Source organism: Cajanus cajan, chromosome 5 (genome assembly GCF_000230855.2).
Source record: "Cajanus cajan strain Asha chromosome 5, NIPB_CcT2T_4, whole genome shotgun sequence".
NCBI lineage: Eukaryota > Viridiplantae > Streptophyta > Magnoliopsida > Fabales > Fabaceae > Cajanus > Cajanus cajan.
The window spans coordinates 42,847,430-42,874,957 of record NC_138521.1 but is presented as its reverse complement, the minus strand read 5'-3'; the positions used below and the strand labels follow the sequence as shown (position 1 = coordinate 42,874,957).

Below are 27,528 nucleotides of genomic sequence, written 5' to 3'. Positions count from 1 at the left end.
CAGAAAATGGTTAACATCTTAATGGAGAAAAAAAATTCATAGATAATTTTTAGTGAAGTTGTATTGAAAGTTGACTCGTAAGTTTATCATCTCCGTTCCCACCCACCATACCAATTTGGTTATAAGAAAGTTTCATTTTCTCGAGCACACCCTGAAACACAAGCTATTTTTTGGGCTTGAACTTGAAATTTGCACAAAGCACTGGCTCTCTATCTTGAGATGAAAATTAATTTAATCTGCGGAACAGAGGTGTAAAGTATTGGACACTTAACTGTATGGTTGAAAGGCCTAACTTTGCAAAAGCTTAAACTGTTAGTAGAACTTAGAAGGCTATGAATGATTCGTATTTAATATTTCTAACTAGCTGTTCCTGATGTTTCTTAATGGTTATTTTATTATGAATGTTTGTAGTCTATTATTGAGAAGGTGAGAAGTGGAGATTATCTTGGAAAGACTGTTCAGGTATGTTTAATCATTCTGATTCTGATTTCTCCTCTTTGAAGCTTTTGTAATTGTTGTTGGTGCCTTGATTTCATTTTGCTTTTCCTTTGTTTGTAGGTTGTTCCACACATTAAAGATGCTATCCAAGAGTGGATAGAACGTGTTGCAAAGATACCAGTTGATGGGAAAGAAGGGCCAGCTGATGTTTGTGTTATTGAATTGGGTGGAACTATAGGTAAATAATACTCAGAGGAAACTTTTAATCAATACTAAGATAGAAATTGATTTTTAGTACTATTATTATAATTCAATTATCCATTCAAAATTTTTCGTATTTTAACTTTAAAAATCATGGGTTAGGTAGAAATAGAAAACTAAAAATTGAAAATGACTTCTATTTGGCTAATAGTGAGAGAACCGATGTAGAACCGATGTAAAATATGCATCTTGTGGGTTTTGGATTTTGATTATTTAGTGTGGTTGGTTTGGTTTTTGCAGTGAAGAGGAAGTCCGGATGAAGATATATTCTGTTTCGACTAGGCACTACTTTGCGTTTGGTGCGCTTGTGTCTGAAGAGCTTTCTTACAAGATTAAAGGTATATGTTGTTTTTGAGCTTTAAGTGTTTTGCATGTGTTTTGTGCTAGTGAGGGTTTATTCGGTTTTTGGTTTTTTTGGAAATGCAGAATTGCCGGGAGTTTGGTGGGTGGTTCCTGATTCTTATTTGAATGTCAAGGAGAAGGATTATGGAGGTAAAATTTCTTGTTATGTCACCGTGCTTTATTGTAGTTACCTTAGGGCCTAGTGGTGCCTCATATTTTGAAATTGACTTGTCTAAGATATTGAACCGCCAAGCTTATGATACTGCAGTAAACTATACATCTATGTATGAGAGACATCGATGATATTTTTGTGTGTGTGATTGACAGGAACAGGTATTGGCCATTAAATCTTTATCATGAGTGATTAAGTTAAATTATAAAAATCATGTACTTTTTGGGATGATCATGTGACCTATTAATTTCAATCATCCATTTGTAGTTGTATGGTTAAAATTGGTTTCCCTCACTAGTCAAAATAACTTTTTCATTAGATACATCCTCACACAGTTTTCCTTTTTTCTATAGCTTCGAGTTGAGTATCATTGTAGTTTATTCTACAACTAGCAGTTGCATTATGTGCTTGTTTGTGATAGCATAAATTTAGAAAATTGCTTATTTTTCAAAGGTAACTTTAGGTACTTGGATGATTAATTCTTGGCCTTTATGCATATCAATTATCTAACGATCGAGTAACTATATTTGCAACATCTCTAAAAGTGAAACGTACACATAGTTAACTGTCAAGTTCAATTTTTTTAACATCTAGCAATTGGATTGGTACTTTTGTTGTGTTGGAAGCTCACCTATTAACCTAATTTGAACTCCAAGTTATTCTCTGGTTTGCTTTCAAGTACTATTGTCATTTCAAATGATTATTTATGCAAGAATTTAGAATGTTATAGCACTGCTAGCAGCTGTTTAACAAGATGGTGGCAGGATCAAGCAAATTCCTCGTCTCTTGGGACCTGGTCTCAACAAGGCAGGCACGTTTTATTGTTTTGGGTTTACGATTTTGATCCTCTTGGATGTTCTAGAGTGTACTTGGAGATTTGCTTGTTCTGATCAGTTCACATAATACATTGTTGTGTTCTTGTTAATTTCTGGTCACATTGCGCTATATTTTATTTACTTGGATGTTTTTAAACACTAACTACATAATTTTTTTAAGTGGCTTTGGTTATCCTTTTGAATTGGCTCTACTATCCCTTGCTTTTAATTTGATTCCCTGCTTTTTAGAATTGTTATATTTTGGGTTTCTGATTTCAATATTGCTTTAGCTGAACCTTATTCTGATATTTTGCACCACTTTGTAGGGAAGTTCCCAACACTTGTGACTCACCAAGAAACTCTCGAGTCAAAGGTTAATGAGAGTAAGGCTATTCCAGCTTAAGAAGGTGCTCTGCATGGGAGTAGCTGTGGGGAATGTTAGCATGGAGGAAATACAAATCTTCCAAAATGTACAACTGAGTGTTAACTTCCTTGTCTTATTGAGTAAAAAACTCTATCTTAGATTAGCATACAGTTTTTTTAATGTGATAATGTACATAAATTTAAAAATTAGTTTATTATAATTTTGTATTATGTATTACTAAAAACTTTATTCTGCACTGTATTCGAATGAAAAAAAATATATTTTAGTCAACAATTGTTCATGAATAGTCTTAGAATAAAATATAATATGTTGGACAATAGTAATAAGTTATTATATACAGTTGATTAATTGTACAAATTAAATACGCAAGATCTTGAATCAATAATTGTTCCATTAACATACTATAAACGCATTTTTCAATGATTGTTTGCATCTGATAGGATTATATAGCACACTTAGTTACTTGTTATTAAATTTCAGAAGACAAATGTTATTGTTTAGTCCAGAATAATAGGCTCTGGTAATTGATTACAAGACTTGGTAATCGATTACAACGGTTTAGTTTCAAGTTGTAAAGTTTAAATTCAAATTTGGAATTTTCATCTTCTGGTAATCGATTACAAGAAATGGGTAATCGATTACCAGAGAACCTTTTAATAAGTAAATTTCGAACATATGATTTTCATTGTCTAGTAATCGATTACATGTATAGGTAATCGATTACCAGACTCTTAAAAACAATGGTTTCCTCAAATTTAGTCAGCAACAGTTAGTGAGGGATTCATCCCAGTTAGTGACGGATAAAATCCGTCGCAAATTGTGACGAATTCTACTTAATTAAAGTCATCACAGTTTGTGACGGATTTAATCCCTCGCAAATTGTGACAGATTCTACTTAATTAAAGTCATCACAGTTTGTGACGGATTTAATCCCTCACAAATTGCGAGGGATTTAATCCCTCACAAATTGCGACGGATTTTTATTAATTTCTAAACATTTATTATTAGAAATTAGTGACGGAAATTATACTGTTTGTGATGCCATAATTCCGTCACTAATTGTGACGGAGAAAATAATCCGTCACTAAATATTTTGTGACGCCAAATTTTGTGATGGAATCATTTCCGTCACAAATTCCGTCACTAATTGATTTGTGACGGATTTTATCAAATTTAGTGACGGATTTGTTCCCTCTCTAATTTTAATTTTTCTAGTAGTGATCGTTGAAGTTAAAGATTAATGTCTTGAGAAGATACCATCAAAATATCAACACAATCCAACGGCTAATGAGTTCTCTAGAGACCCTATATAGCACCTCAAAAATTTATTTTTATGGATTTAGTCCCACATCTAAAAAAACTCAAAGGACTAAGTCCCACATCTAACAATTCTCAAAGGATTTTACCTCCTAGATGGTTATATAAGTAACCCCTTAGCAAGGGGAATAATACACTTCTCTCCCTCTCTCTAACTCCTTTATGACTAATTCAAAATAGTGTTAAGAAAGTTTTGGGTTAAGAAATCCTTTAGCCTTTTGATGGACAAAACTTGGAGAAGTGATTGGTGTACTCCTCCTAGCTCCATCTTCAATGTCCAATCTTCTCTTGAGCCATCACAAGGACCTTCGCATTATGAAATTCAAGCTCCAAAAGCTTGAAAGGAAGCAACAATGGCACGTCTATCTTCTTTAAAGAAGAAGAGTTGATGAACCAAGGCACAAAGGAAGGATTCCTTTGTGAAGGTTCTTAAGGAGAAGGTTTTCTCCACGGTCTAGGACTCTTGAAAGAGAGAGAATTTTATGAATTCTAATATCATATATCATCAAAAGTGATTACAAAGGTAAGAAAAAGACTTATATAGAGTAGGGAAACTTGTGGTGCAAGCTAGGCTAACTATGGTTCAAGAGAATCATGGTTAGCTTAACTTGACTGGCCTAGTTGGTTTAGGAGGCTTGTGGAGCAAGCTTCTAACTTAGAAGCTTGGAAAGCAAGTTAAGTTAGAAGCTTGTAGCACAAGCTTCCCAAGTGTATAGAAGCTATCCAATTCGGCCAAGAAGATAAGCTAGGAAACGTTGGCTTTATTTCCCACATTTAATCCAATCCAAAAACTTGGAATTGGTTTAGTTAGGTTCACCAAATGGTGGTGAGACCTAGTTAAATCAATTCTTTAGAAAAATATGGAGGAAAACAAGTCCAATATGTAAAATTTGGCCTAGGCCCACTTCTAGCCCAATTACTAGTTGCACCTACACACCTTACTATTTGTCACCCTACTTCTACTACTGAAAATATAAAAATGAATGACCATTAATACAAGGTCAAATGTAGCAAAAGTCTCCAAGTAACATCTCCTAAATTCTCAGAGGAATATCCTATAATGAAAGAAAGAAAGTACCTCACAAATACAAAGGCAAAATGAACCTATACAAAGAACTACTATATACAAATGAGCTAGACCATCTCTTCAAGATGTGATGGCCCACATGAAGAGTATCTTTGACTTAGAAAGCCCACTAACCTCCAAGCTAGCCAATCATTCCTATATGCTCCTAGCTATATCTCGAGTAATTGGGCCCTTGGCCCATGGTCCATCACCTTTGCAAGGATTTAAGGAGTTTTTCTAGTTAAAAGTTTTCTTGAGTGTTTGAAAGGCATTGTTATAGAGTGCCATAGGACTTCCAAAAAGCTTCCTCAAGTTTAAAATTTATGAAAGTGTAGCCTCAGAGGTTTATTTTATATAAACTCTTATATATTTCTTTCTTTACTACTTTTGAATACATGTTTAGAATTGTTTACATAATGTAATTGTTTAATCGCTTTTATTTGAATAAATAGGGATAAAAATTTAAATTAAAATATTATTTTGTTAATAAATTTTCCATAGGATACTAATTTTAGGTGTTGTAGGGTGTCTAACACATTTCCTACATGTAACCGACCTCTATACCCAACTTTTGCTATACAGGCCTAAGTTGAATTTTCAAAAATATTTTCTTTTTCTGATGTTTTGAGTAAAATATCGATGGCAATTCCATGAACCTAAAAAACTTTTTCGAAAACCACTAGTGGAGGTTTAGTCCAATTATTAGGCATTCTGAAGTTGGTGATATTTTTAGGGTCTAATCATCGATTTGCATAGAACCTTCCCTAAGAAGAAACATGATAAGTCACCATGTATGTTCTTTATGTGATCTGGTCACGACTGCAGACAGCCAATTTTGTCCGGGGGCATACAAACAAGGAAATGGACTTCCATTATCGAAGGAAGGAAGCTCCCAAAGCATGGAAACAACATGACATGACATTAGAAAGCCTAAAGCCCAAATAAGCTGGTTTTAGTAGCCTGGAATGGGCCGTTCCCAAACTGGAACGGGCCATTCCAATTTACAAAAAGGGCTTAAAACCCTAGTTTGGAACCGGTCGTTCCTAAATTGGAACGGGTTGTTCCTAAACTAGAACGGACCGTTCCAAGTTCCTAAAAAAGGCTAAAACCTAAGTTTGGAATGAGCTATTCCTAAACTAGAACGAGCCGTTCCAAGTTACAAAAAAAGGCCTAAAACCTTAGTTTGGAACGGGCCGTTCTAGCATAAGCAGTTATGTGTTAAAATCACCTCTAGAATGGGTTGTTCTGGTTTCAGAACGGGCCGTTCCAAGATACGAAATTAACACATAATGTACAGATCCAGAACGGGCCGTTCTGAATCTGGAACGGGTCGTTCTAGCAACTTTTTGACGTCTATAAATAGACAGCTCAGGCACAGTTATCAGGGCCACAAAATTTCGTCCAAGACTCCTTAGAGCTCGAAATTTCTCTCTTTCTCCCTCCTATTGTATTTCTTGAGTTTTGCGAGGTATATTGTAGTGTGAAAGGTAGCCAAAAAGCACCTAAAAGTCCCTATATTTGAAGATTTAATAGAGCTCGTTCAAGAGGTATTTCAATTAATCTTCTTCTCTCTATTTTATTTCTTATCTTTGATAAACATTCTTATAATAAAAGAAATCATGTAGACATTTTAGAGTCAATTGTGTAATTTAATTTCAAGCATGTAAATAGTCATAATAAAAGGGGATTCAATATTTATATGATTTTTTTTTATAATGCTAACTTTATCATAGGGTACCGATTAAGGGTGTTGTAGGGGTACTTAATACCTTCCCTACACGTAACCGACCCCCGAACCCAATTCTGGCTATCAAGGTCATTATTGGACTTTTAAAAACCTTTTATTTTTCCAATGTTTAGAGTAAATCATTGGTGGCGACTCCAAGAACCTATTTTCAAAAATCATTAATTAAGGATTAGTCTGGTGTTTGGGCATTCCTTAATTGATGAGATTTTCAAAAGGATGTCTAAACCATAGGTCGCAAGATCGAAAATTTTCGGGTTGCGACAGATGGGGACTCCACTAGGGAAGTTTTAAGAGGGTCAAGCCCATATAAATGATTAAGTTAATAAAATAAGAATAATAATTTAAATATTTTCCCCCTTTACTTTGTTTGTTTTACTTGTATGGCTTTTTATCTATATGCTTGTTTAAATTCTGCACATGTTTGAATTAACAACTGCACACAAACCATAGCACACAACAGTCCCCCTACACCCGGGGGCATGAAGGTATTAAACATAGGGAGTGGTTAACGTAAGCCTGGCCCAAGTTTGGCCTTGGAGCCTGCGAGCCTTGTCAGAAGTCACACTCAAGGTGATAACCGGTTACTCTAGCCTGAAATACTGTGACATACTTTAGAGTTTGCCAGGTGATGGCGACAAAGATACTGGGTCCCTATAATGGGGGCATCTTGGGGGCCTTAAGACCAGTGAGATTAGAACTATCCTATACAACACACTTTTTTTAACAAGCACCATAGACCAAGGATTTGAACGTGACTGTTCATGCATTACATTGTATGAGCATATGTTTGTTGCATTTTGTTTATTCAAACCATTCATTTATTTGTTATAATTCCCCTAAGGTAAATAAAAACATAAAAAATAAAAATGCATTATCATGAGAGAAAACCTAGTGTGAAAATAATATATGTGAGAAGCATACATCCCTTCTTTAAAAAGGGGGCATCATGCATTTTCTAAAAAAAATAATAAATAAATCAACATCAAAAACAAATATATCAACAAAATAAAAAAGGGAACATGCATATCATATATTTAGGATCCCAAGGGGATTTGTATCAAAGACGAGAAATCAGTGTGACCTCTGTCACATCATAAAATGTTATGAAGAGGAACACCGATAACTCACCTCTCGACAAGGATGAGCCATCAAGTCTTTGAAAGAAACTCCCTTCATGCATTACCATTTAAATAAGCTTCATAGGAAATTATCTTGTCCCTTAAAGGTAGCTTTTCAAAATTCCGTACCCACACGAGCTCAAAAGATAAAAGCTATGGAAGGCCTAGAGGAAAGAAATTGTGTCCTCAATGAGGAGCTTGAACAGCTCAAGGAACAAATGGCTAGAATGCTTGAGGCCATGAACAAATTGCATCACGAAAATAATGCTAGCAACATCGACGACGTTTCCAAAGATCATCTGAACACCTTGGAAGAAAGATTGAGAGTTATGGAAGGCCACAATTTTGACGTTCAAGAGGCTGCGGATATGTGCTTGGTGCAGGACATCCAATTCCCCGCCAAGTTCAAAATCCCTGACTTCCAAAAGTACACCGGAGCCAGTTGTCCAAAAGGACATCTAACAATGTACTGTAGGAAGATGGCAGCCTACGTGGGCAATGAAAAACTCCTGATACATTATTTTTAGGAAAGCCTTTTAGATGCTGCTCTCAACTGGTACATGCAGCTGGATGGAGGGAAGATCCAGACATGGAAACAGTTAGTCGACACTTTTCTCCGTCGATACAAGTATAACATCGACCTAATTCTTGATAGGTATGATTTATGAAGCTCGAGCAAGAAGGGCGATGAGTCCTTCAAAACCTATGCACAGAGATGGAGAAAATTGGCTGCGTAAATAAAGCCTTCATTATCTGACAAGGAAATGGTGACAATGTTCATCAACTCCTTAAGTGGACCCTATTATGACAAGATGATAGGAAACACTTCAACCCTCTTTACCGACATACTAGTGGAAAAATAGGATACTACGTCACCCATTTTACGTCGCACATACAAAAATCTGACGTAATAAAAATGCGGTGGCATGGTTCGTAATTTTAGTGAAATTATTTGGGTCAGTTATGCATTGTGTCCGACGTAGATGTTAAAATTTACGTCGGACCCTAGAAGGTCCGACGTAAATAATCCAATCGAGAAATCAAAATTTAAACCCACACGCTCATCTCCTGCGTTGTGCAATGGAGGCTAGCGAGAAATCTGTCTGCCTCAAATCGTGGCTCTTCCTCTACATCTTCATCTTCCACATCTTGCTCTCTTCCGACGTCATTTTGTACAACAAGGTAACCATTTCCCCTTTTCTTCGTTTTCTTCACTTGACAATCTTTTCTCACTGAAAAAAATGGATTTTTTCATGTCTTGGGGCAGTGGGTTCTTTCGCCCAAATACTTGTTCAACCACATGGGGTTTTCTGGGGCGGTTGCATTTGTCCTCGTGAGGGTCTTTAAGGTAACCCATCTTCTTCTACTTGCTACTTTCTTTGTGCAAAATCTTCGTTTTGTTTAGGTTGGCGTCTTCTGTTGAGGTAACTCGTTCTTCGTTTTGCGTAGCATTCTGACTTTTTGAAGCTAGAGAAGGAAGTGGCCAAGTCCAGGTTGCAGAACGAGCCGTTCTGGTTGGAGAACGAGTCGTTCTCCATTCAGAACGGGTCGTTCTGCTTGGAGAACGGGCCGTTCTCCAACCAGAACGGCTCGTTCTGCTTGCAGTCATTTTTTTTTAATTTTGTACAACTTTTTACGTCGGACGTTGTAATGTCCAACGTAAATTTATGTCGATTTTCACACCCCGACGTAAATTTACGTCTACCGCTTCAATGTAGGAGGTTTTTCCAACGTAAAACCCTTAAAATAAGCGACGTAAAATGTATATTCTGCACTAGAGCTATCAGGGAAAGAGTCGAGCAAGGTCTAAAAGGTGGGAAGATAGGAAAATCTCTCGAAAGCTAAGGGTATAAGAAGTTTTTTGGGGGAAATGAAATCAATGTTCTAACCTCTTCCGCTACTCCTCGAATGACCAAAGCATCACGAAAGGCAGAAGGGGAACTAGACAAAATTCCTATAAGCAACACAAAGCTATTCCCCCAATTGATGAAGGCATCCATACTGGTAAGAACCCCACCACAGAGAAAGCAGCAACCGCCTTACCCATTATGGTATAGGCCCGAGGAAACATGCGATTATCACGCTGGGGCAGTAGGCCATTCCATAGAAAATTGCAAGGCTTTGAAATCTTGTGTAAAAGAGCTTATCGATGTCGGGAAGCTCAAGTTTGAGGCCAACACAACACACATCAAAGAATGACTTGATGAGTAACCATCTTGATGGAGAAGGAAGGAGGAGTGATTGGAGTTCTTCTCCTTAGCTTCTCCTATGCTCGGATCCTCTTCAAGGAGACTTGAACCAAAGGTAAGAACACTTGATTGGAGGAAGATTTTCGGATCTAAGGTTTCCTAGGCTATGGATGGAAGCATCCAAGCTTAAGGAACAAAGGAAAGCTCACTTCAAAAGGTAGAAAACCTAGCTAGGGTTTCTAAAAAGTGATGGCTCTCTCTTGGTGACTTTTGGACGAAATTTGGCTGAAGTAAGCTCTCAAATTTCATATATGTCAAAAGTGAATACAATGAGTGAAGGAGGAAGCTTAAATGGATCCGGAATTAGGGACACTTGGCGCCAATGTGGAGGCTTCACATGTGGCGCCAAATTTTGAATTCAAATTTTGAATTTGAATTCAAAACTTAACTCACATGTGCAAGTCCGGTTCACATTGATGCTAGGTGTATTTAGGTTTGATTTAGTGTGCATTTAGGGTTGAATTTGAGTCACACATGTTCATCCAAGGTGGCACCGTCCATGTGACTCAAAATGCAACTTAAATGCATGCTAAATTAAACCTAGTTTTTCCTAATTCACTTAAACTAATAATCCTCCTTAAATCCTAATCTAATGACCTAAATACAATGGTCAATCAAATACAATGAATAGGAAAAATTACAAGAATGAAAATGAGCCCAATATTGGGTACCAAAAGCCCAAAGGCCCATGAAGCCCAAAACTAAGCCCAATAAGCCTATGACCCAAAAATGCTACTCTATGTGGTCCAAAATACAAGACCAAAATATGTGAAACCTATACTAATATAATATGTACAAAATATAAGAAAAATGGATTTATTAAGAGATGGCCCATGTGAAGCTCAAATTGGGCCTTCCAGGCCCATCGGGCCCATTGGGCCTTGACTGGCCCAAACCTTCATGTCTAGCCAATTCCTCTTGGCTCCTTCAATGTGTCACCCCTTGCCTTCCTAAGCATGATTTCATCACATCTTGGGACGAAAGTTGTTAAGGGGCTCTCTTTCCCAAAAAAAAAAATCTTTAAAATCATGCTCAACTCATGACCTTCGCCCATGGTCACGAGTTCATATCAAATAAGGGCTTTTTTTTTTTACATTCATCAATAATATACGTCATTTCCATAAATGTCTTGTGTTTATTCTTTTCCCTCCTCTTCCCACATATTAAATTCTGAAATCAATCACAATAAAAAGCAAATATGATTGAAGATAATAAAAATAGCAAGTGATGATTCTCATAGTTGAAAGCCAAAAGGCAGCTTGAACACTTCTAAAAGGGGCCAAATTCTTTCCTTTCTGTCTTGTCAAATCTTAATGACATATATTGTTGATGGTTGTCAAAATTTAAACAAGTACAAAACAAGAGAAACAAAAAATGAAAATGACCCGCTGGGATGCAAACCCGTAAAGGGCATCCTAGGAAAAAATTAGGGTAAATGAAAAGAGCAAAAATACTCGCTAGGATACATCCTAGGCAAAAGTTAGGGTTTCTAAACAAAAATAAAAAAGAAGTGAACCCCAAGATGACTCAATACACCAAACGGCCAATATGACTAATGTTGCACATCAATCAAAGCAATCCATTCGTGGGAAAAAGAAAAGAAAAGTCACCATCTAAAAAAGGGGAAAACTAAAATATGCATCGCATGCATCTCAAAAAAACATCTCACACACTTAGAAAACTTTCTTTATCAAAGGGGAATTATTCAAAATATGCAATAACTACCATCATGCATAAATAAGCATTCAACATCTTTTTGCATCTCAACAAGAAAAGCCAAAAAGGGAAACACAAGTTCCAATTGATATCATCCCAACAAGAGGCAAAAGTTGCCCAAACTAAGGTATCAACAATCATCAATCAGGAAAGCATAAACAATCAGTCATCAACAAACTGAAGGGACTCCACAATAGGCGCCTAGAGAGGCATCACAATACTCACATAGTAGGGGCAGTACCAAAACCCCTGTCACCCATTTACTCTTTTGCCCACTATCACAAGGGCACCACCTACCAGTAATCCTCGACTTCATCAGACGTCTTCCCAAAGAAAAGGGGCAATCACATCATCAGCATCAGCAGGCAGCCTGGAGAGGCCAGGCATAATAATACTCAGCATCAGCAGGCAGCTTGGAAAGGCCAGGCATAATAATACTCAACATTCAGCAGGAAGCCTAGAGAGGCCAGACATAATAATACTCAGCATTCAATAGGCAGCCTGAAGAGGCCAGACATAATAATACTCAGTATCAGTAGGCAGCCTGGAAAGGCCACATAATAATACTCAACATCAGCAAGCATCCTGGAGAGACCAGGCATAATAATACTCAACATTCAGCAAGTAGCCTGAAGAGGCCAGGCATAATAATACTCAACATTCAGTAGGCAGCCTGGAGAGGCCAGACATAATAATACTCAGCATTCAGCAGGCAGCCTGGAGAGACTAGGCATAATAATACTCACCATTCAGCAGGCAGCCTGGAGAGGCTAGGCATAATAATACTCAACATTCAGTAGGCAGCCTGGAAAGGCCAACCATAATAATACTCCCTCTTTAACAAACTACAAATAAAAGAATGCACTATCTCAAGAGAAACAATGGAGCATCTACTTGAAGACTGAAGATTAGGTGTACAGTTTGTTAGCCTTGTTACCTAATAGAGTACGCAACCAACACTCAACTGCTCTAAAGGGTAAGGATACGAGCAAATACACCTATCCAAGGGAAACAAACATAGAAGCGCCAACACCAAAGAGATGAGGAGAAGACCCGAACGAAATGTCTACGTCTTTACTTACCTTCAGAAAAGCAACACATAGCTATTCCAAAGGACAAGTAAAAAGGGGCAGTTGTAGACACCCAATTTCGTTCGGGGGCATACAAACAAAGAAATGGACTTCCATTATCGAAGGAAAGAAGCTCCCGAAGCATGGAAACAACATGACATGACATCAGAAAGCCTAAATCCCAAATAAGCTGGTTTTAGTATCCTAGAACGAGCCTTTCCAAAACTAGAACGGGCCTTTCTAAAACTAGAACGGGCCGTTCCAATTTACAAAAAGGGCTTAAAACCTTAGTTTGGAACGGGTCGTTCCTAAATTGGAACGGGTCGTTCCTAAATTGGAACGCGCCGTTCCAAGCTCCTAAAAAAGGCTAAAACCTAAGTCTGGAACAAGTTGTTCCTAAACTGGAAGGGCCGTTTCAAGTTCCTAAAAAAGGCTAAAACCTAAGTCTGGAACAGGCTGTTCCTAAGCTGGAACGAGCCGTTCCAAGTTACAAAAAAAGGCCTAAAACCTAAGTTTGGAATGGGTCGTTCCAGAATAGGCAGTTATGTGTTAAAATCACCTTTGGAATGGGTCGTTCTGGTTTCAGAACGAGCCATTCCAAGATACGAAATTAACATAACGTACAGATCCAGAACGGGCCATTCCAAATCTGGAACGGGCTGTTCTAGAAACTTTTTGACGTCTATAAATAGACAACTTGGGCACAGTTATCAAGGCCACAAAATTTCGTCCAAGACTCCTTAGAGTAATTTCTCTCTTTCTCCCTCCTATTGTATTTCTTGAGTTTTGCGAGGCATATTATAGTGTGAAAGGTAGCCAAAAAGCACCTAAAAGTCCCTATATTTGAATATTCAATAAAGCTCGTTCAAGAGGTATTTCAATTAATCTTCTTCTCTCTCTTTTATCTCTTATCTTTGATAAACATTCTTATAATAAAAGCAATCATGTAGACATTTTAGAGTCAATTGTATAATTTAATTTTCAAGCATGTAAATAGTCATAATAAAAGGGGATTCAATATTTATATTATTATTTTTTTATAATGCTAACTTCATCATAGGGTACTGATTAAGGGCGTTGTAGGGGTGCTTAATACCTTCCCTATACGTAACCGACCCCCAAACCCAATTCTAGCTATCAAGGCCATTATTGGACTTTTAAAAACCTTTTCTTTTTCCAATGTGTTGAGTAAAACATTGGTGGCGACTCCAAAAACCTATTTTTCAAAAATCATTAATTAAGGATTAGTCTGGTGTTTGGACATTCCTTAATTGATGAGATTTTCAAAAGGATGTCTAAATCATAGGTCGCAAGATCGGAAATTTTTGGGTTGCGACAACGACAGATGACAACTTCACTAGGACAAGTTAAGAAAGTCAGATCCATTTAGTGAGAAATTAATTAAAAATAATTTTTAATTTAAATTTTTACCCTTTCCATTGTTTGCAAATAATTGTTGTTTAGTTTGAATTTAATAAACTGTTGTTTGTTACATTTCAATACTCTGTTAAATACAAGTTGTACACAACCCTTGCACACAACAGTTCCTCCTATACCTGGGGCATGAGTGCTAATCTTAAGGGAGTGGATAATGTACTGTCGGAACCCAAAAAATTTCGATCTTACCCATAGCTGGTTGGAACTTCCTTTTGAAAATCTCATCCTTGAATTAATGCATGAATACCAGACTAAACCTTAATTAATGATGTTTAATAAAATAGTTTGTGGGAGTCGCCACCGATGTTTTATTCAAAGCAGTAGAAAAAGGAAAAAAAAAGTTTTCGAAAAATGCCAATTTGGCCTTTATAACCAGAATTGGGCTCAAGGGTTGGTTACATGTAAGGAAGGCATTAGGCACCTTACAACACCCTAATTCAGTACCCTATGACAATTTTAGCATAATAATAAATAATAATTCCAATGTTTACCCTTTTTATTAAATATTATTTACATTTGAATTTAAAATTACACAATCTTACCTAAAATGTCTACATGGTTGTTTTTATTGATTAACAATGTTTTATGATAAGGATAATAGATTAAAGGAAGGATTTTTACGAAAATACCTGTAGACCCCTAAAATTGTCCGGGTCGGAAATAAGACTCGAAGACTCTCGAAGATCAAAGGAAAGTCAGCCAAAGGGACTCTTAGAAGACCGTGGGATGACAATCTGTAGGTTTAGAGGTCTTAGAGTAGCAAAAAATAAGAAAGTGGAGGGAATGAAGCCCAATACGGCCTCCCAAAAGTTCAGTACGGCCGTATTGAACATTTTAAACTACAATACGGCCGCACTGAACTCAATACGGCCGTATTGAAGTTTCTGAACTTCAATACGGCTGCACTGAACTCAATACGGCTGCACTGAACTTCAATACGGCTGCACTGAACCCAATACGGCCGTATTGAGGTTTTTTGAACTTCAATACGGCCGTACTGAATTCAATACGGCCGTATTGTAGTTCAAAACTTCAATACGGACCGTATTGACCCCCAAAGGCCGTATTGCGCCTCATCCCTATAAATATGACGTCAATTGGACGTCATTCTACACTTTTACACTGAGTTTTAACCCTCTTCTTGAGTATTCTGGGTTTTTTTGAGCAGTGCTCTGCCTAGAAATCACTCGGAGAGTTGATCCGACAAAGTTCTCGAGTTCTGAGCTTTTTGCTTGAGTCTCGAACTGAGTCGAAGGGAAATCCTCCGGATTTCCATAGTTAAAATTTTCTAGGAGGGAGCGAGCGGGCTTGTAGAGCGAGGGAACGCCAAAAAGCTTCCCAGTTTTACTTGAATATAAAAGCACGCTTCAAAGGTTTCTTCTTAAGACCTTCCTTTTACTGCTTTCTGTGTGTATATTTAACTGTCATCATGTAGATAGTTAAGTTATAATTGTTTAGAATAAATAGGGGTAATTTAGTAATTTCGCACTATTATTTTTTAGAAATAATCTGTCATAGGGAACCCGAAAGGGGCGCTGTGGGGTGCTAACACCTTCCCCACGCGTAACCGACTCCCTTACCCGACTCTGGTTGTCATGGCCGAAGTCGATTTTTGAATCGATTGCCTTAAACTTCTTTTTCCAATGTTTTGAGTAAAACATTGGTGGCGACTCCATGAACCCTTCCTTTTTATGAAAACCGCTAATCCATGGAGGGTCCCGCTTGGGATTAACATGGATTGGTGAGCCTTTTAATAAAATTGCTCGTTTGACAAGGTCTCAGTTTGAGAACAAGTCATTCTAGCAATCCATATTTTTAAACAAATAAAAGAGTCCAACCATCCTTCGCGAATGCCGAAAGCCCGTTTCGGGCCGGTGGCGACAGATGGCGACTCCACTGGGGAAGCCTCGAGAGTCAGTCCCATTTAGTGACAGATTATTTTTAACAAATAATAGTTAAAATTACTTTATTACCCCTTGTTTGTATGATAACATGCTTTATTTATATGGCTTTAATAACTGTTGTATGTTTAAATTTTCGCAAATGTTTGAAATAAAAACTGCACACAAACCTTTGCACACAATAGTTCCCTCTATACCCGGGGGCATGAGTGGTAAGCCATAGGGAGTGGATGTTAGTACGGCCGGTTGTCGAATGGGTCTATAGGTGCCCGTAGACCGTTGTCGGAAAGCATCACTCAAGGTGATAACCATGAACTCGAGTCCGACAGTGCGTTGGAGCTTTCCATCGACTTACGACGAGAGGAATTGGGTCCCTATAATGGGGGCACCTTGGGGGCCTCAGACCGGTGAGAACAGTTAGAACCACCTTGAATATGCACCTTTCTGCAGGAAACCCCTACCTCGTGATTCGCTCGTGACTGTTCGTGGATGAGTGAATTGTTTGTGTAAATGCTTATGTGCAATTGTTTGTGCATTAATAAATAACCTCGTGATAAGGTCTAAGAATAAATCCCCATGCATGAAAAAAACCATGACATGAGAGGAAAGACCATGTGCGAAAATATAATAAAAGTGAGGAGCATGTGCATCATTACCAATAAGACATCATGCAACCTCATAAACCATGCATTTTAGGTTCACCAATACCTCTTGACATGAGTAAAAGAGACCCATAATTATCGAGATTCTCCGTTGAGGAGAGATCATAAGTCAAGGAGGGTAGTAACACTCTGTTTTAAAAAGGCAGCGCCTTAAAAATGGAGGGTTATCAAGCTCATGTCAAGAGCGTATTCATTCCATAAATTAATTAAGATTAAATATTCATTTTTAGAAAGTGGCTGGTCATCTCTCTGTCCTCACACGCGCGCAGAAAATCAAGAAGATGGAAGCGCTGGAGGACCAAAATAAGAAGCTTACAGCCGAGCTCTCGCAGCTCAAAGAACAAATGGTGCAAATGATGGAGCTCATGCGTCATCATAATGTACATGGGTCTCACCACAGTGACCATGAGTCCCATCATCATGAGGAGGAGGAGCACGAGGAAGAACCTCCACGAGCTGTACCCCTTGGGGCGGGGATCATGATTAAAGAGCCTGAAGTTTCAAAGGAACAATTCCACGCCCTAGAGGATCGGCTAAGGGCTATGGAGGGGCATGACTTCGATATTAAAGATGCCGCCGACATGTGTTTAGTGAGGGACATCCAATTCCCTCCTAAATTTAAAGTGCCGGATTTCCCAAAGTACGTGGGATCGACTTGCCCTAAAAGTCATTGTAGACCCCTAAAATTGTCCGGGTCGGAAATAAGACTCGAAGACTCTCAAAGATTGAAGGAAAGTCAGCCAGAAGGACTCCCAGAAGACCATAGGATGACTATCTTTAGGTTTAGAGGTCTTAGAGTAGCCAAAAATAAGAAAGTGGGAGGTTTGGAGCTCAATACGGCCTCCTTGGAGTTCAGTACGACCGTACTGCACATTTTGAACTACAATACGGCCGCACTGAACTCAATACGGCCGTATTGAAGTTTCTGAACTTCAATACGGCTGCATTGAATTTAATACGGCTGCACTGAACTTCAATACGGCTGCATTGAATTCAATACGGCTGCACTGAAATTCAATACGGCTGCACTGAACTTCAATACGGCCGTATTGAGGTTTTTGAACTTCAATACGGCCGTATTGAATTCAATACGGCCGTATTGTAGTTCAAAACTTCAATACGGACCGTATTGACCCCCAGAGACCGTATTGAGCCTCATCCCTATAAATATGACGTCAATGGGACGTCATTCTACACTTTCACACTGAGTTTTAACCCTCTTCTTGAGTATTCTGGGTTTTTTTGAGCAGTGCTCTGCCTAGAAATCACTCGGAGAGTTGATCTGACGAAATTCTTGAGTCACGACCCATTTGCTTGAGTCTCGAACCTAGTCGAAGGGAAATCCTCCGGATTTCCATAGTTAAAATTTTATAGGAGGGAGCGAGCGGTCTTGTAGAGGGAGGGAACGCCAAAACGCTTCCCAATTTCTGTCAAGATATATAAGAAAGCACGCTTCAAAGGTTTATATCTTTAAAGTCCCTTCTTTTACCGCTTTCTGTGTGTACATATTTAAACTGTCATCATGTAGATAGTTAATTTATAATTGCTTAGAATAAATAGGGGTAATTTAGTAATTTTGCACTATTGTTTTTAAATAATCTGTCATAGGGAACCCGAAAGGGGCGCTGTGGGGTGCTAACACCTTCCCCACGCGTAACCGACTCCCTTACCCGACTCTGGTTGTCATGGCCGAAGTCGATTTTTGAATCGATTGCCTTAAACTTCTTTTTCCAATGTTTTGAGTAAAACATTGGTGGCGACTCCACGAACCCTTCCTTTTTATGAAAACCGCTAATCCATGGAGGGTCCCGCTTGGGATTAACATGGATTGGTGAGCCTTTTAAAAAAATTGCTCGTTTGACAAGGTCTCAGTTTGAGAATAAGTCATTCTAGCAATCCATATTTTTAAACAAATAAAAGAGTCCAACCATCCTTCGCGAATGCTGAAAGCCCGTTTCGGGCCGGTGGCGACAGATGGCGACTCCACTGGGGAAGCCTCGAGAGTCAGTCCCATTTAGTGACAGATTATTTTTAACAAATAATAGTTAAAATTACTTCATTACCCCTCGCTTGTATAATAACATGTTTTACCTATTTGGCTTTTAATAACTGTTGTTTGTTTAATTTTCGCAAATGTTTGAAATAAAAACTGCACACAAACCTTTGCACACAACAGTTCCCTCTATACCCGGGGGCATGAGTGGTAAGCCATAGGGAGTGGATGTTAGTACGGCCGGTTGTCGAATGGGTCTATAGGTGCCCGTAGACCGTTGTCGGAAAGCATCACTCAAGGTGATAACTATGAACTCGAGTCCGACAGTGCGTTGGAGCTTTCCATCGACTTACGACGAGAGGAATTGGGTCCCTATAATGGGGGCACCTTGGGGGCCTCAGACCGGTGAGAACAGTTAGAACCACCTTGAATATGCACCTTTCAGCAGGAAACCCCTACCTCGTGATTCGCTCGTGACTGTTCGTGGATGAGTGAAATTGTTTGTGTAAATGCTTATGTTCAATTGTTTGTGCATTAATAAATAACCTCGTGATAAGGTCTAAGAATAAATCCCCATGCATGAAAAAAAAAACCATGACATGAGAGGAAAGACCATGTGCGAAAATATAATAAAAGTGAGGAGCATGTGCATCATTACCAATAAGATATCATGCATCCTCATAAACCATGCATTCTAGGTTCACCAATACCTCTTGACATGAGTAAAAGAGACCCATAATTATCGAGATTCTCCGTTGTGGAGGGATCATAAGTCAAGGAGGGTGGTAACACTCCGTTTTAAAAAGGCAGCGCCTTAAAAATGGAGGGTTATCAAGCTCATGTCAAGAGCGTATTCATCCCATAAATAAACTAATTAAAACATTCATTTTAGAAAGTGGCTGGTCATCTCTCTGTCCTCACACGCGCACAGAAAATCAAGAAGATGGAAGCGCTGGAGGAACAATATAAGAAGCTCACAACCGAGCTCTCACAGCTCAAGGAGCAAATGGCGCAAATGATGGAACTCATGCGTCACCACAACATACAAGGGGCTGAGCACAGTGACCATGAGTCCCATCATGTTGGAGGAAGAGTGGAACAAGAGCTGAAAAGTGGGAAGCTAGCTAAACCTTCCCAATCATTTAAAGCTAAGAAGACCTTTGGGAAGAAGAAGGAGGGAGGAGTCAGTGCCATAACCATTTCCTCATCTTCCTCCACTTCGAAGTCAGGAAGATCGCAATTCACCCCTGTGAAGAAGTTTGATAAACTTCCGACCACCTACAGCGATCTCCTGCCGAAGCTAGTGGAAGCACGTCTTCTAGCTTACGTTCCACCAAAGAAGATGGATCCACCTTATCCCGAGTGGTACAAACCACAAGATAAATGCCTATACCACTCGGGGGCACAAGGGCATTCAACAGAGAACTGCCTAGCTCTCAAACACAAGGTCCAAAGCCTTATTGATGCCGGGTGGATCACTTTTGATTCGACAGCGCCCGACGTGAGCAAGAATCCTCGGCCAAAGCAGGATTAGAGAGAAGAACAAGCCACGATAGGGCCCCTCCTTAATTTTCCATATTCTTCTTTTAGGGACTCATGATCAGTACCCGAGATCATGAGAACCTTTTCATGTAAATAAGGGTTTTACAGTTTTTTTTAATACATATCAATAAAGAGGCATTTTTCACATTACTCTCTTTTTTGTTCTTTTCTCTCTTTCCTCATTAACATTAATAATTCTAAACCTAAACAGAACCAATAAAATAATTATGTCTGTAATTGTTCGCTTTGACCGGGATCCGAAAGTTGAGGATAAATGGGTTGAGTTGGACAGTGATGAGGAGACCATCTCTCCGGATCTGCAAAGATTGCTAGATCAAGAAGCTCATCAAGAGAAATTGGAGACTGTGAATTTGGGGCATGGCCGAGAGATATAAGAGGTCAACATTGGGACCCATATCAGTGATGAAATAAGGACACATGTTTCCGCTATGATTATAATAAAATCATTCTTCATTGCTTCTTTTCTTGCTTATAATAAAATTCTAAACCACATTATTTTTAACCCTGTTTGAATAAACATGAATGAGGTTAAAATCATCTTAATAATAAACCCACATCATTTTCATGTGGAGGTGTGTGTAACAACTTGGAGCACCTTCCCTTGGCCTTGACAAATGCCATCATGGGTAAAAAGAAACCTTTCAAAATAAAAGAAGCTCGGCAGGAAACTCAAAAAGGGGACTGCGCAAAAATAAGAGCAAAAGACCCGCTAGGAATCCCACGAAAGGGTGACCTAGGCAACAGTTAGGGTTACAAAAATAAACAAAAACAAAGGTCCGCTAAAACGCCACAAAAGGGTGTTTTAGGCAAAAATAAGGACAATCAAAAAACAAAAATAAATCCATGATGGTACCATGAACCGAATTCAAAAAGAAAGGTTCAAGGGAAGTTATCTAAGTTGTCAAATCACAACGTCAATAAACAAAGATTTTCTTAACTTCATAAGTGTTTAATCAAACAAAGCCTAAACACATAAGCCTACCTTGGCCATCCATTCTTACAAAAACCATTTTTGAAAAATAAATCCCCTCTAAAACACAAACTTCAGAACAAAAATATCTTTCCCTTCTTTTCTCTCTTGTCCCAAATGATTTTAGAATAATCTAGTGGAAGCACGGAGAAATAAATCATCACTGATAATGGATCTAATCTGAACAACAAAATGGTGGAAGAACTGTGCCAAGAATTCAAGATCCAACACCATAACTCTTCCCCATATCGGCCAAAGATGAATGGGGCAGTCGAGGCAACCAATAAGAACATCAAGAAAATAGTGCAAAAGATGGTTGTCTCATTTAAAGACTGGCACGAGATGTTACCCTTCGCTTTCCATGGTTATAGGACTTCTGTACGCACATCTACAAGAGCTACTCCATTCTCCCTCGTCTATGGGATGGAGGCAGTGCTACCCGTCGAAGTCGAAATACTTTCCCTAAGGGTAATCATGGAAGCAAAACTTTCCGAAGCAGAACGGGTTCAAAGCCGGTATGACCAGTTGAACCTCATTGAAGAAAAACGGCTGAACGCCATATGCCATGGTCAAGCCTATCAGAGGAAGATCAAAAAAGGCTTTTGACAAGAAAGTCCACCCTCGAGTCTACCATGAGGGAGAGTTGGTAATGAGGAAATCGCTACCAACTCAAAAGGACAAAATCGGAAAGTATGCCCCAAATCACCGAGGACCATACGTGGAAAAACGAGTCTTCTCAGGAGGAGCATTGATCCTCACAGACATGGATGGAAAAGAACTTCGATACCCAGTCAACGCTGACGAGGTAAAGAAGTACTATGCTTGAAGACGTTGCTTGCATAGGCCCGCTAGGATGAAAACCCAAAAAGGGCGTCCTAGGCAAAAGTTAGGGCAAAATAAAAAGCCCGCCAGTACAAGGGTACTAGGCAAAACAAAGGTGAAATTATCCCCGCTAGGATACGTCCTAGGCAAAAGTTAGGGGCAAAAGAATAAGACATAAAAATAAAGCAAGCAACGATCACTTGAATCGAAAACCAAAAGGCGATTCGTGTGATTATCTTCTAGAAGCAAGCGTCTTGCAGTGTCTACACTCCTGACTCAGGCATATCACCCGAAACAACTAGGAGAACATACGGAGCAACAATTGCAGATATAATTGTTAAGCCCAATGTAAATAGCCTACCCAGGCCAGCCATTCTTCAGAAATTTCCTTCTGTATATCTTTCTGTAAAAACACTTGTGAATATTAATAAAATATCTATTCATTTCTTTTCTCTCTTGACCATGTGATTATGCCTCTAAATTGGTATTTCTAAAAATTGTATGAAATTCCTTAATAATCGGTCAATAAAGAAAATTGGAGGGGTTCCTATAAAATCCATAATCTCCTGCATAAAAGGCTCACAAAAATATTCCCTCACGTCGATGACAGAAATTCCTCCAAGAAAAGGAGGATAGGGAGAGCCATTCATTTTTCTAAAAACATTAAATAATAAAACTTGCATTTATGCATCACACACATTAGTTGCACATTCAAAGACCTTATCATGAGGCAATTACATAAAATAGAAAATAGGAAAAATTGCTTGTGTATGGCAGCGGTCAACAGAAAAAGCCGCAAATCAACAGAAAAGGCAAAAATACAGAAAAAGCCAAAAAAATGACAAAAAAGGCAAAAAATACAGAAAAGCCAAAAACGACAAAAAAGGCAAAAGATTTAGAAAATCAATCGCCTCGTACAGAATAACTGAGCCTGGAGAGGCTTGCCGAAATAATACTCTCTCAGAATAATTGAGCCTGGAGAGGCTTGCCGAAACAATACTCATGCAGAATAACTGAGCCTGGAGAGGCTTGCCGAAACAATACTCCCACAGAATAACTGAGCCTGGAGAGGCTTGCCGAAATAATACTCCCACAGAATAATTGAGCCTGGAGAGGCTTGCTGAAAAAATACTCCCACAAGATAATTAAGCCTGGAGAGGCTTGCCGAAATAATACTCTCCAAAAGACGTCTCAGCTCGCATTCTCGGGCTGAACAAAAAACAATACTCATGCAGAATAACTGAGCCTGGAGAGGCTTGCCGAAATAATACTCTCTCAGAATAATTGAGCCTGGAGAGGCTCGCCGAAATAATACTCCCCAGAGATATCTCAGCTTCCACTCACAGGCCAAATTCCCCAGTGAAAGCTATCAAAACGAGATCAGCAAAATTCCCCAACGGAAGCATGATCCAAACAAAATATCCAAGTCAAAGGACTTAGACTTCCTCAGTGGAAGGTAGCTTTCCAACTCAAGCGATGAGTGAAGCTAAGCCTGAAGAGGCTTTCTAAATAATACTCTGGGATATATAAACTTTAAATCCCCACTCGCCTACTCAGAGGCACCCCCTCAAGAAAAATCACAAAAGACAAATAATCATTCCCCAAGCAGAATCCGGCACTCAGCCGAACACCAAACATCAAGATAATTCGCCTACACAGAGGCATTCCTACAAAAAGCAAAAATCCAAAAGATCAATAACAATTCCCCAAGCGGAATCTGGCTTTTCAGCCAAACATCAAGCGTCAAGATGATCTGCCTAACAGAAGAGGCTAATCAAAATCAATGACAAAATCCCCAGCGGATAATAGCCTACACAGAGGCAACAAAACCAGAAAAACAAAAAGAGTCACCCGAATAAGGATAACCGGGATACTCCACCACCGTCAAAAGGACGTCAGCCAACCATAAGGCACCGCTCATCTCAGAAAGAGCATCTTTGTGTCTACACCCCAAGGAAACAGAAATTCCTCAATGGGCACCAATTACGCAATGCAAAATTGGGACACAAGAACCTATGAGTAACTGCACATCCTCGAGGCGGATCCCTGCGTTATCCAGCCCTCAGCGGCACCAAAATCAAAAACAGATCGTCGAAGCAGCATCGTGGACTGTGGAGACAAAACCATCACAGATCCCTGGAGAGGGCAAACTCACATTGCCAATGTCGTCAAGAACACGGAGGCAGACCCTGGGGAGGGTAAACCGCAGACCCTGGAGAGGGCAAACTCACCCTGGAGAGGGCAAACTCACCCTGGGGAGGGCAAACCGCAGACCCTGGAGAGGGCAAACTCACCCTGGGGAGGGCAAACCGCAGACCCTGGAGAGGGCAAACTCACCCTGGAGAGGGCAAACTCACCCTGGGGAGGGCAAACCGCAGACCCTGGAGAGGGCAAACTCACCCTGGGGAGGGCAAACCGCAGACCCTGGAGAGGGCAAACTCACCCTGGGGAGGGCAAACCGCAGACCCTGGAGAGGGCAAACTCACCCTGGGGAGGGCAAACCGCAGACCCTGGAGAGGGCAAACTCAGCCTGGAGAGGCAATACTCAGCTACCCAGATGTCCAGAGCACCGAGGTATGCACAAGCCTGGAGAGGCAATACTCAGCTACCCAGATGTCCAGAGCACCGAGGTATGCACAAACCTAGAGAGGCAATACTCAGCTACCCAGATGTCCAGAGCACCGAGGTATGCAATGAGCCTGGAGAGGCGACGACTAATACTCACCCTGGAGAGGGCAAACTCAACCTGGAGAGGCTACTCAGCAATTTTCCACCGGAAGACACTACAAGTCGGAAGGATGGCCTTATTCCCCGGACAATTGGGTCAACTCCTTTACTTATCAACCGGTACACTAAAAGGCCGTTTGACTAAGTAAAGGGGGGGCAGCTGTAGACCCCTAAAATTGTCCGGGTCGGAAATAAGACTCGAAGACTCTCAAAGATCGAAGGAAAGTCAGCCAGAAGGACTCCCAGAAGACCATAGGATGACTATCTTTAGGTTTAGAGGTCTTAGAGTAGCCAAAAATAAGAAAGTGGGAGGTTTGGAGCTCAATACGGCCTCCTTGGAGTTCAGTACGGCCGTACTGCACATTTTGAACTACAATACGGCCGCACTGAACTCAATACGGCCGTATTGAAGTTTCTGAACTTCAATACGGCTGCATTGAATTTAATACGGCTGCACTGAACTTCAATACGGCTGCATTGAATTCAATACGGCTGCACTGAAATTCAATACGGCTGCACTGAACTTCAATACGGCCATATTGAGGTTTTTGAACTTCAATACGGCCGTATTGAATTCAATACGGCCGTATTGAATTCAATACGGCCGTATTGTAGTTCAAAACTTCAATACGGACCGTATTGACCCCCAGAGACCGTATTGAGCCTCATCCCTATAAATATGACGTCAATGGGACGTCATTCTACACTTTCACACTGAGTTTTAACCCTCTTCTTGAGTATTCTGGGTTTTTTTGAGCAGTGCTCTGCCTAGAAATCACTCGGAGAGTTGATCCGACGAAATTCTTGAGTCACGAGCCATTTGCTTGAGTCTCGAACCTAGTCGAAGGGAAATCCTCTGGATTTCCATAGTTAAAATTTTATAGGAGGGAGCGAGCGGTCTTGTAGAGGGAGGGAACGCCAAAACGCTTCCCAATTTCTGTCAAGATATATAAGAAAGCACGCTTCAAAGGTTTATATCTTTAAAGTCCCTTCTTTTACCGCTTTCTGTGTGTACATATTTAAACTGTCATCATGTAGATAGTTAATTTATAATTGCTTAGAATAAATAGGGGTAATTTAGTAATTTTGCACTATTGTTTTTAAATAATCTGTCATAGGGAACCCGAAAGGGGCGCTGTGGGGTGCTAACACCTTCCCCACGCGTAACCGACTCCCTTACCCGACTCTGGTTGTCATGGCCGAAGTCGATTTTTGAATCGATTGCCTTAAACTTCTTTTTCCAATGTTTTGAGTAAAACATTGGTGGCGACTCCACGAACCCTTCCTTTTTATGAAAACCGCTAATCCATGGAGGGTCCCGCTTGGGATTAACATGGATTGGTGAGCCTTTTAATAAAATTGCTCGTTTGACAAGGTCTCAGTTTGAGAATAAGTCATTCTAGCAATCCATATTTTTAAACAAATAAAAGAGTCCAACCATCCTTCGCGAATGCTGAAAGCCCGTTTCGGGCCGGTGGCGACAGTCATCTCACCATGTACTGTCGCAAAATGGCTGCATATGCCACAAATGAAAAGCTCTTGATCCATTGCTTCCAAGAGAGCTTAGCCGATACTGCGCTCAATTGGTATATGCAGCTAGATGGAAATCTAGTACATACATGGAGGCAGTTGGCCGACGCCTTTCTCAAGCGCTATAAATACAACATCGACCTAACACCCGATAGGTCAGATCTTCAAGCCTTGAGTAAGAAAAGTGATGAATCTTTCAAGGCGTACGCCCAACGATGGAGAGAGTTGGCGGCACAGATAGAGCCCCCGCTGTCGGATAAGGAGACGGTGTCCTTATTCATCAACTCGTTGACTGGTCCCTATTACGATAAAATGATAGGGAACACAACGACACTCTTCTCGGACATCATCACCATTGGGGAGAGAGTGGAACAAGGACTTAAAAGTGGGAAGCTGGCTAAGCCTTCCCAATCATATGAAGCTAAGAAGGCCTTCGGGAAGAAGAAGGAGGGAGGAGTCAACGCCATAACCATTTCTTCATCTTCTTCCACTTCGAAGTCAGGAAAGTCGTAGTATAACCCTGTGAGGAAGATTGATAAACTTCTTACCACATATAGCGACCTCCTGCCGAAGTTAGTGGAAGCTCATCTTCTAGCTTACATTCCACCAAGGAAGATGGATCCACCTTATCCCGAGTGGTACAAACCACAAGATAAATGCCTATACCACTCGGGGGCACCAGGACATTCAACGGAGAACTGTAAGGCTCTCAAATACAAGGTCCAAGACCTCATTGATGCTGGGTGGGTCACCTTTGATTCGACAGCACCCGACGTGAGCAAGAATCCTCTACCAAAGCAGGAGTAGAGAATGACAAGCCACAATAGGGCCCCTCCATATTTTTCTTTTCTTTTAGGGACTCGTGATCAGTACCCGAGATCATGAGAACCTTTTCATGTAAATAAGGGTCTTTGTACAAATTTTAATACATATCAATAAAGAGGCATTTTTCGCACATTATTCTCTCATTTGTTCTTTTCTCTCTTTCTCTCATTAATAAATTCTAAACCTAAACAGAACCAATAAAACAATTATGTCTGTGATTGTTCGCTCCGACCGGGATCCGAAAGTTGAGGATGAATGGGTTGAGTTGGACAGTGATGAGGAGACCATTTCTCCGGACTTGCAAAGACTGCTAGATCAAGAGGCTCGTCTACTCCAACCGCATCAAGAAAAATTGGAGACCGTGAATTTGGGGCAAGGCCAAGAAATAAAAGAGGTCAATAT

At 39.9% G+C, this 27,528-nt stretch overlaps 1 protein-coding gene across 2 annotated transcripts; it reads left to right on the top strand.

Moving 5' to 3' along the window:
- Positions 1-441: 441 nt before the first annotated feature.
- Positions 442-3,830, top strand: LOC145958313 (multiple organellar RNA editing factor 8, chloroplastic/mitochondrial-like). Of its 2 annotated transcripts, XM_083075241.1 has the most exons (3): positions 442-1,037; positions 1,126-1,191; positions 2,355-3,830. In XM_083075241.1, exons 1-3 carry the CDS (start codon positions 956-958, stop codon positions 2,429-2,431), a joined length of 225 nt encoding a protein of 74 aa, XP_082931367.1. In that variant the 5' UTR covers positions 442-955; the 3' UTR covers positions 2,432-3,830. The 2 variants fall into 2 exon arrangements, 1 of the variants encoding a protein (XP_082931367.1); XR_014434051.1 differs by lacking the exons at positions 442-1,037; positions 1,126-1,191 and adding an exon at positions 1,198-2,024.
- The last annotated feature ends 23,698 nt before the right edge of the window (positions 3,831-27,528 follow it).